Here is a 10,805-nt window from a genome sequence, read left to right as displayed (position 1 = left end):
ACACCAAAGTACCTAGATTTGATTGATGAAAGCAAGTTTTTTAGTGTGTGGCTAACCTGCTTATTGACCATTGCTGTTGCAAAAGTCATTTCTTTAGCACATAATTTAAGATACATTATACATGCATTTATTCATTTAGCAGACATGTTTCTCCAAAGTGACATATCTCTGGTAAAAATACAGCGAGTGTGTTATATCAACAGAAAGAGGCTTGGAAGCAGATATGTGATTCTGAAACACAGTTAATCTGTCACATTCCACTATATGAACAAATACATCAGTGGCTGCATGAAGGTTCATCCAATTTAATGAACATAAACATTTACATGTTTCCATGCGTTCAAATCATGGAAGAAGTCCAAAAGGTGAGTTATAATTTAAATGGAGAGATTCTGTTACAGTGGGAGGCAGGGGTGTGGCCAGAACTTTTTTTCAGGTGTGGCCAGGTAAGACCCAGTGATTTCACTGGGGTGGCCAAAAAAAAAAAAAAAAAGAATCACAAGTAACTGTGACATGCTGTACCAAAAGCAAATTCTACAGACAGAAATTCTATAAATTCTACAGAATTTAGTTATTACAAATGTACACAAGAAATTACAGTGGCAGTACTTAGAAAAGTCTGTAAAACATTGTTATTTAATATGATCCTTATTTTAAATTGTGTATTTATATGCTAATGATGCAAATTGGGTATTGGAAATTATTTTTTATGTTTGCAGATACAATGTATGTAACCTACATAGCTGGTGGGCAATGACTGACTACATGAATGTTTCTGCTCATCTCTGATTCTGTCTGGTCTGATGTGTGTTGTGTCTGTAGAGCTTCTCCACAAGCTCCCTCTCCGACCGCATCGCTGCTTCCTCCTCGTCTCTCTCAGCATCACCCATTTCCCCTGCTTCTTCCCTCTCTGTAGCATTCATTTCCCTGCCTGTCTCTTTGTCATTTTCAGTTTTACTGCTACTAGTCCTCTTTGCAAAAAGAGAATGTATTTTCCTACCTTCCCCCGCTTTCCTTTTCATGCTCTCTACAGTTAAGACAAAACACACCTATCAAGAAACTTTCATTATTATTAAATTGAATAGCTACTTACAAAGAAAGCAGACTCATAATGTAAGTGTATGATGTGGTAATGTTATTTTAAAAATTAGCTACTAGCTAGCAGTTGCAGTAACTTCAGCTAACATTAGCTGAGTTGTGATATTTATGATAATATAATATATTTGTTTGATGATGAAACATTCCAGTACCTCAACTTTAACAAACTTTCACAAAATGGTAGCGAAATGTACATAAACATTGGTTTCACTCTCCTGATCACCGTATCCCCTTGCATTGCTCACTTGCGGCAGACTTGGCTGGAGTAACAGCACCAAAATTAAGTTTTACTGCTCCTACTCCTCCCTCCTACACACAGAGATTTGTGTTGTGCAGGCGGTTCGCAACTCTTGAGCCTAATAACACCCCACACTATGTGTGTCATACAGGTTTGGGGTGGGGGGATGTCACCTGTCAGTGTGCTTTGCACAAAACAGCTGGCACTGGCCACCATGTAGTCACACCCCTCGTAGGAGGTCATTCCATCAGACTGGAACAAGCACAGAAAAGGCTGCAAATCAAGAGTGCAAAGGTCAACTGTAGGACCACCAACTGGGAAGAGGTAGGAGTGGACCAAATGACAAAAAGTGCATTATGTGGGGGGTTATAAGTAGAGCCTTGAATATGATCTGGGCAGACAAGGGAAGGCCACTCAGAGAAGGGAGCTACCCAGGAACACTACAGCAGGTCAAACTTATGTAGCAGCTTTCTATTTTGCTGCAGAAGTTTGGTGGTAGAAGCCCAGATGAGGCATTGCCATAATCTGGGCAGATTATCACTATAGGCTGGACAAGAGGCTGGGTAGAATGTTGGGGGGGGGGGGGGTGGCAGCTTTCATGTGTTGAGAGAAAGAGCAACTTTAGTCAGTTTCTCTGGGAGAGAAACTCTTTCTGCCTTCTAGCTTGCTGGAGAATTAATGATATGTCTGCTGGGGAGTGACACATGTTGGAGTTCAGTTGTAAGTGGTGATCAGACATACAGATACACATGTCAATGGCTGTAGCTCTAGAGGATGAGCAGAAGTTCATTAACAGGACTGAGACATCTCAGGCTGTCCCTATTGAAACCTAGAAGGCATTACTTGAATAACTGAAGGGATGATTGGGAACCAGAGTAGACTACTTGGTAGGACTCAAACCAACTCAGTGAAGATGCTTGGATGTCAAGCTGCCCAAGAAAAGAGTGCAATTGGTGACAGTGTCAAGCAAGTCAGACATGTTGATGACATACATAACTACTAATCCAGCTTTTTTGTTGGGGGAGAGGAAAGAAACACACACACACACCAGGGTATCCCTTAGTTATTACACTGCATCAAGATATTTATAGCAATAGAGAGGAGTTAAGCACAGGGTGTTACAGTATTTATTTGGATACAGAACATTCAATTTTTTTGTATCAGTACCTTTAAACTAATCATTCTGAGCAAGTAGCCAAGATGGTCATTCCCCCCCCCAAATCAGTACCTCCAAGTTCTTGGACCGTGAACAAATGTTCAAGCAATTCACTACTGGAAAAATCAAAAGGTATTTAACAGATAATATTTTTTTTGGGTCCCACTAGGACCCGAACAGGGGAACCATTAACCCTAAATTATAGATCTCAACAGCCTGGCCTAGTAGGAACTGAAATCCTTGAGGCAGAAACAAAGCTCACCTGGGACTCCGCTCACACTGGAAGAAGAGACTGACCAGTCATTAGGACCCCAGGCAGAGTTATAGGTACCCCCAAAGTAGCCTACCCTCAAACCTAGATCAACACCAGAAGTTACTGGTGAACCCACACTGTGGGGAGGACTGTATCGAGAAGGACGCTGCACCATATGAGGTGTATTAGCAACACCAACAGCATGGCCAGGAAGAAAACCTCTGTGGGGCACCACAGTTAGATCTGAGGCTGTACTAGGAGTGTAACCAGGAAACTGGGTTCCTAACTGTCCTGTGACATGTGGAACACCTGCACTAGCAGGGGCTGAAGCCATCTGGGCCCACATGGGCCAGACAGGAACAGTAGTTGTCCAGACAGGTACAGAGCCGACCTGACTGGAGTGATAACCAGCCTGAGAACTTGAAGCCAGCCCAGAACCTGGTAGGGACTGATGAGAACCTACTGATACAAATCCAGCATGGGGTAATGTAGTTTTGTCTGCCATGGAGCCAAACTGGGGTACCACTACATAACCAAGACCAGGCTGAAAGCCTGCAACCTGAGAAATAGTAGCACCACCCTGGCTACCCACAGGTAGAGTACCATAGCTGCCCTGAACACTGCTGGAGACACCTGGAAAAGCCCCAACCTGACTAGGAATGATGCTTGGAAGATGCCAAGCATGAGCAGGGCCAGAGCCCACTTGGGAACTACTAGGTTGGGAAAGAACAGAACTGCCCATGTAAGCAGTCTGAGCAGGAGCTGTAAATGAGTATGGAGAACTTGGTTCCTCTGCCCAGGTCTCAACCTGTGGGACTGGAGCAAAGCTTGTTATCTGACTAGAACCAGAACCACCCCGGTAAGTCACTGGTGGTACAACACCCTCTTCACCCATTAAAGAGCTAGAGGGATACAACCCATAGGCAAAGCTGGAGCCTACGTGGGGACTGGTGGATTGGGAAGGAATTGAGCCAGCATTATAAGCCATTCCTTGATCAGGGGCAGAGCTTACATGGGAATATGGATACCCCCCTTGAGAACTTGGCATCTGGGCAGGAAAGGAACTAACCTGTGGGACTAGTAACTGGCTAGGAGCAGAGACATCATGGGGCCCAAACCTCTGCAAAGAAACATATGGACTCTGAGCAAAGCCAGAACCATGAGGACTATGCACAGCTGGGAACCCAATATTTTGTCCATAACTTGGATAAAATGGATGTACTGCATCTTGCAAGTTAGCCCAAGAGTTGCCATGGCCAGCCTGAGAAGCTGGCTTTTGGCCAGAACTAGGTCTAACTGGAGACCCCAGTCTGCCTTGGAAACCCACTGCTTCAATGGTAGAGCTACCTGAAACCTCCTTACCCGTAAGGAGAGGGAGGCTTTGGGAAGGCTTGACATTATTACTGGAGGAAGGCATAAAGGAGTGCCAGGAGTCACTGAAGACTAGTTTACGCAAAGCTGGCCCATCACTACGAGAAGAATTCCTTGTCTGATAGGAGCCAGAGACATCAGATGGGAGGTCACTAGGACCAGAGCTGCCAGCACTCTGGGAAAGAGTAAGACTATTGAAGGGATGTTTGCTGTAGAATGAGCTTGAGCTTCTAACGCCACGGACCGGACCCTGGAGAGTTTCTTGGGATTCCTCAAGCCCTTGAGCTGGGAGAAGAGAAGCCAACATTTTTAAAAAAAAAAAAAAAAAAAAAAAAAAAAAAAAAAAAAAAAAAAGCCCCTCAGTAACAGCCAGAACTTTAATCAGTTTCTTATTAAAAGTTGCTCATAGCAGAACCCTGAGACCAATATTTAGGTAGATTAAATATTAAAGTCAGACCTGGGCCACCTCCAGCAAGTACAGAAGATGTTAGCAGGATGGACCAGAGAACTCTGGGTGAGAAAAGGCAAGTACATTGAAATAATTTCCCCTACAAACACAATCAACACAAGCCAAAGAACAAATATAAAGCATCATATACCTATTGAATATCCTGTAGGCCATTATTGCACTCAGAAATCCAAAAACCTCACCAGCTAGGTTTTACTACAGCCACTTTACTGCTTTCCACTACTACTTTACATACCTTCCTTACTGTGGACATGCAGCCTTTATTCTGAGCTCATTAGAAAGCAACAGCTGCCATCAATTAAATAGAGACTGGCAACTAGCCTTATTTGTTAATAACATTTGAATGACATTTAAATGTTTCTTTTTCACTGGTAAATTAAACGACATGCAGAGAGAATAGCACATTTTAGAGACTTGATGCTAAATGTTTTTAGATGTTACTTGAAAATATGAGATGAGTTAATCACAAATGAATCAATGAATAGGTGTCTTCCATATACCGGGAATGTATACATCTAATTATTAAAGGATATTCATTTTATTTAAACTTGAATAACTGCTATTTAGGGCAGGAGGGCCATTACTATGCAACCAAATAACTTGGGTGGGAAATACCACTCCTGCTTTGGTAAAACTGAGCTAGAAACTTACATCAAATTATCCCATAAAATTACCAGCCAGTAAAAATGTGTCAATAACTCAATAGTATTAAGTATATGTGACACAATTACCACAGTATACAAACATAACATAATATGTGTTTGACCAAAGAGAAAAAAATAATAAAATATTATACACAAGGGGGACGCAGTGGGTTGGACCGGGTCCTGCCCTCCAGTGGGTCTGGGGTTCAAGTCCCGCTTGGGGTGCCTTGCGACAGACTGGTGTCCTGTCCTGGGTGTGTCCCCTCCCCCTCTGGCCTTATGCCCTGTGTGTTGCCGGGTAGGCTCTAGTTCCCCGCGACCCCGTATGGGACAAGCAGTTCAGAAAATGTGTGTGTATTATACACAACTTTTTTCAATAGTTCTAATTTTGACTTATTAGAATTTATATTCATATTTCAGTTTCTGCACTTGAATCTAGTATTATAAATTTTTTAAAGATATAAACATTTCCAGGTTCATTTTTGATTGTATTATCCTCATTGTTACATTCTCAAAAATGTCTCTTTTGCTGACCAAAAAAATTGCCTGTATTTCCCTTTTCAATCACTAGTTGGCAGTAAAATGTTCTTAGAGAGGACAGGTTTGGAAGAAGTGGACAGAAAGAAGACAGGGTCTGGTGCAGTGCGAGAGCTTTTTTTTATTATTATTATTATTCGTACATTTGAGACTTCTACAGAAACAACCCAGTACATATACAGAAAATATAGAAAACAACTATCAATTATGTTTTTTAATTCCAGACTTAAAGTGACCAGATACTGACAAACATTTTTATTTGAACAACTGGTTGATTCCTTGTGACTAGTCCTACGGATTACACATAGAGTATTTTTTTTTTATTAGTTTTTTGAATAGCACTGGGGTCACGGCAACACACATGCCACAGCAGTGCATTTTACATTTGTTTATTTTGCAGATGCTTTTCTTCAAAGTGACTTCCAATCAGCTTTATGTAGTGTTATCAGCCCACACACCTTATTCACCAAGGTAACTTACACTGCAAGATACATTACTTATAATGGGTCACTCATCTATACATCAGGGGAACACACTCTCTCTGTCACTATACACTATGGGTGAACCTGATCAGCATATCTTTATACTGTGGGAGGAAACCAGAGCACCCAGAAAAAACCCACACAGACATGGAAAGAAGGTGTAAACTCCACACAGACTGAGCAGGGATTGAACCCACGTCTTCTCACACCACCCAGGTGCTGTGAGTCAGCAGCGCTACTTGCTGTTCCACCGTGCCGCCCGTATTAATAAACCTTGAGTGAAGAGGAAAAAAGCTTTAGTTAGAGCTCTGCAACTCCTTTTATGCAAAAAGCCAATCTCAGTGTCTCCTTTGGGGTAGGAGATTAAAAATTGGTATCTCCCCAAAGCCATTTTGTTAAGTAAGCAACAACATCCAGAAGCCTTCTGAACAACAGAATGTCATTTCATTATTGATGTCTGAGAAGAGATACTGTAATACTCCAGCCATATATTTTGTAAGCACTATTACCTGGCACCACAGTACCAAAATTAGATTGATAAAAGCAGGTTTTTTAGTGTGACTAACCTGCTTGTTGACCGTGCCTGTTGATTTCACATACATTATACATGCATTTATTCATTTAGCAGACATGTTTCTCCAAAGTGACATATCTCTGGTAAAAATACAGCAAGTGTGTTATATCAACAGAATATATATAGAGGCTTGGAAGCAGATAAGTGATTCTGAAGCACAGCTGATCTGCCACCTTCCATTAGATGAACCAATACACATCTGCAGCTACATGAAGGTTTAGCCATTATTTTACAATCAAATTTGTGTTTTCATGCATTCAGATCATGGGAGAAGTGAGTCCAAAAGGTGAGTTAAAACATAAATGAGAGATTGTTAGTGGGAGGTCATTCCATCACACTTGAACAAGAACAGAAGAGGTTACAAATCAAGAGCGTAGTCAAGTGTGGTATCACCCCATAGAAAGAGGTAGAGGAGTGGACCCAGTGACTGGAACAATGCATTAGTTGTAGGCTGTAAGCAGAGCCTTGAATATGATCTGAACAGCCAAGGGAAGGCCACTTAGAGAGGGGAAATAGGAACACCCCATCAGGTTGAACAACTCACATAATAGTATTCTGTATCAGCTATAGATATTTGGTGGTGTATATACACTAGAAGGCTAGATAGAGGGCTGCAGTAGTCCAGCCAGGTTTTCACCATGACCTGGTGAAGAAGCCAAGGAGAGTGTTAGAGGTAGTTGGGGCTTTGTGCCAAGAGTGAGCAGCTGGGAGCAATGATTCCAACACTTAGCCTTTTTTGGCCTAAGTTACTTGTTCAGCTTGCTAGAGAAGTAACAGCAAGACATGCCTGCTTGGAGGTGACAGGTTGCTCCAACATCTAGGTACACCTGTTTAAAGTATACATAGCATTGTGTAGCACTTCAACTAGAAACGGAAAGTAGCCTTTTAGATTGCTGGCAGGCGGTACCAGAGCTGGAGAATATACCTTAGAAATTGAGGACTCAATAGGGAGCCCCTGAGAACATTAGTTGAGACTGAAGGGCTCATCAGGAGCTACACTGCATCACATGGTAGGTTCTCAACCAAGTCAGTGAAGTTGCTTTGATGACAAGCAGCCCAGAGCAAGTACAATCTGGGTGACAGTATCACACAACTCAGGCAGGTTTGTGTAGTATTCATGTAGAGCAGCTTTTTGCTGAAAGGCCACTATGAGACCCACAACTCAACATATCCCTTTATTCTGCAATCCCATTAAAACATGTGGAGCCATACAGATGATTTGCACAGTGTTGTGTTACAACATTTATTAAAATCCAAACATTCCACATCCAGATTAAATTGAATCATCTTCCTCAAATTCTTAAACAGATCATTTTAAGAAGTGGCCAAGTTCATAAAGATGAACCTTCCCTCCTCCACATCAGTTACTTAGTGCTTGGAACTTTGATCAGACTCATGTTTAAGCAATAGCATCACTACTGGATATGACATTTAACAGACAGTTGTAGTCCAATCAGGTAATCTGGGCTCCACTAGTCAGAGTAGGGGTACCATTAATGCAGCATTATAGCACTCAGGTCAGCCTGTTGCTAGTAGGAACTGAAATCCTTGAGGCAGAAACAAAGCTCACCTGGAACACTGCTCAGGGGTGAAGACAAAACTGGCCAGTCATTAGGACCCCAGGGGTTTCTATAATTCTGCCTGAAGTAGCCCACCCCCAAGTCAACACCAGATGTTTCTGGTGAACCCAGACTGTAGTCAGGCCACTGCACCACATGTGTGCCATCAGCACCAACAATGTCACCAAGAAGAGAACCTCTGTGGGGCACCAGAGTTTGACCTGGAGCTGTACTAGTAAGAGTGTAACCAGGAAACTGGGGTCCTGGATGTCCTGTAGCATGATGTGGAACACCAGCGCTAGCAGGGACTGAAGCCATCTGGGCCCACATGGGCTGACCAACAGTTGTCCAACCAGGTACAGAGCCATCACTGTAGTGATAACCAGATTGCAAGTTCTCAGCCAGCCCAGAACCTAGGAGGGGCTGATGGTAATGAACAGATGCAGAGCCAGCATGTGGCACCATGGTCTGGCCTACTGTGGAGCCAAACTGGGGTGCCACTACATGACCAAGACCAGAACCAGGCTGAAAGCCTGCAACCCAAGTAGAAGTAGCACTACCCTGGGTATCAACAGGCCCTGTACCATAGCTGCCCTGAACACTGCTGTAGACACCTGGAGAAGCTCCAGCCTGACTAGGAATGACACTTGGAAGATGCCAACCGTGAGCAGGGCCAGAGCCCACTTGGGCATTACTAGGTTGGGAAAGGGAGTAACTGCTCATGTAAGCAGGAACAGTAAATTCATCTGGATAACTATCATGAGCACTCAAGGCCCAGACAGGAGAAGCCATCTGCAGGACTGGAACAGATCTGGACACAGGGCCTACAGCCTGACTAGAAATAGCACCACCCTGGTAAGCCACATGTGGTACAATACCTGTGATACCAGAAGCACTGCTATGGATAGGTGGGGAAATCCCATCTTGACCAGTTGGGAATCTAGATGGGTAGAACCCATAGGGGGAACTGGAGCCCACCTGGGGCCTGTGGGATTGGGAAGGAACCAAGCCAGCATTATGGGTCATTCCTAGGTCAGGGACTAAGCTTACATGGGAGTATAGATACTCCCCTTGAGAACTTGGCATCTGGGCAGGAGAAGAACCAACTGGTGGGACCAGCAAGTGGCCAGGAGCAGAGACACCTTGGGGCCCAAACTTTTGTTTGGAAGCATATGAACTCTGAGCAAAGTCAACACCCTGAGCAGGTGGTCTCAGAGGGCCATGTCCAACTGGTAACCAAATTTTGCCATAACCTTGGTTAAAGGGATGCAATGCATTCTGCACAGGAGTAAAATTAGCCTGGGTGCTGTCATAACCAAGCAGAGAGACTGCACCTGGAACAGGACTAGCCCTCAAACTCTGGTTAAAGGCAGCTCTTTTATCAGCTACCTGATCAAGAAGAGAGCCATTTTGAGACGGCGTGACAACAGAGCTGTGGCTGAAGAAAGGCAGAACGCGCCAGGGACCATTAGAGATAGTTCTGTGGGAAGGTGGCTCATCACTACGAGAAGCATTCTTTGTCTGATAGGAGCCAGAAGCATTAGCCAGGACTTCACTGTATTCAGAAGTGCTAGGATCTTGGGAAGGTGAAAGGTTGCCAGAAGGAACCTTGCTCTGGAAGGAAGCTGGTCTTCCAGAATCATGGACCACACTGGGGTGAACATCAGGTCTGGGAACTGGAGAAGAAAAACCAGCAACATTGGACAATCAGCAGTAGCTGAAGGATAGAACCTCTATTGAAAACATCAGAAGAATTTACATAGATATGAGGTGGATAAACCATACCTGCTTCACCTCCAGGAAGGAGGGAGAATATTAGCAAGACAGACCAAAATACTCTGAAAGAAGTTTAAAAAAAATTAAAATCCCTGCAACAGGAAGTGTGTAACTACAACTACAATAACAATCAAGGAACAAGAATGAAACACCACTTACTTCAAATAAGTCCCACAGGCCATTATTAAGCTCAGCAGCTCAAAGCTTCTCCACAAGGTCCCTACCAGAGCCACTCTGCTGAACCACCAGAGTTCTGGTCCTGTATAGACCTTCTTCTGGACATACAGCCTTTATTCCCATCCTGTCATAAGGAACATCTGCCATCCATTAAACACAGTGATTGGCTACCAGCCCTGCCTCTTAAAAGCTTTCAAATTATTACTCTTCATCTAATCATTCCAATCATACCCATATTTTTTTTTTTTCTCCCCCAGGACTCTTACACACATTGAACAGTTTTCTCAATCAATACACAGATGGTATTGAACATAAAGTGGAGTCTTGGTCCAAATTTTTTTGTCCTTTGAAAAATAAATGTGTGTTAAAATATGTGTATGTGTTTCATATATGAACACAGAAGACTCAGAACAACAGGTGTCTCTAACAGGCTCAGTAGTTTTCAGAATATTCTTTTATTAATTATTTATT

The 10,805-nt window shown here is 43.2% G+C and overlaps 2 protein-coding genes across 2 annotated transcripts; both read right to left on the bottom strand.

Moving 5' to 3' along the window:
• Positions 1 to 2,469: 2,469 nt before the first annotated feature.
• Positions 2,470 to 4,805, bottom strand: LOC108928953 (uncharacterized). Its single transcript, XM_018743169.2, has 3 exons — positions 4,716 to 4,805; positions 4,574 to 4,626; positions 2,470 to 4,401 (listed from the first exon to the last, which is right to left on the bottom strand). Exons 1-3 carry the CDS (start codon positions 4,736 to 4,738, stop codon positions 2,714 to 2,716), a joined length of 1,764 nt encoding a protein of 587 aa, XP_018598685.2. The 5' UTR covers positions 4,739 to 4,805; the 3' UTR covers positions 2,470 to 2,713.
• Positions 4,806 to 8,041: 3,236 nt separating this feature from the next.
• Positions 8,042 to 10,407, bottom strand: LOC108928896 (uncharacterized). The gene is made up of 3 exons (XM_018743094.2): positions 10,317 to 10,407; positions 10,167 to 10,219; positions 8,042 to 10,057 (listed from the first exon to the last, which is right to left on the bottom strand). The coding sequence occupies exons 1-3, from the start codon at positions 10,337 to 10,339 to the stop codon at positions 8,352 to 8,354; spliced, it is 1,782 nt and encodes a 593-aa protein (XP_018598610.1). The 5' UTR covers positions 10,340 to 10,407; the 3' UTR covers positions 8,042 to 8,351.
• Positions 10,408 to 10,805: the final 398 nt, after the last annotated feature.

Source organism: Scleropages formosus, chromosome 14 (genome assembly GCF_900964775.1).
Source record: "Scleropages formosus chromosome 14, fSclFor1.1, whole genome shotgun sequence".
Classification (NCBI taxonomy): Eukaryota; Metazoa; Chordata; class Actinopteri; order Osteoglossiformes; family Osteoglossidae; genus Scleropages; species Scleropages formosus.
This window is presented reverse-complemented; position numbering and strand designations above follow the sequence as displayed.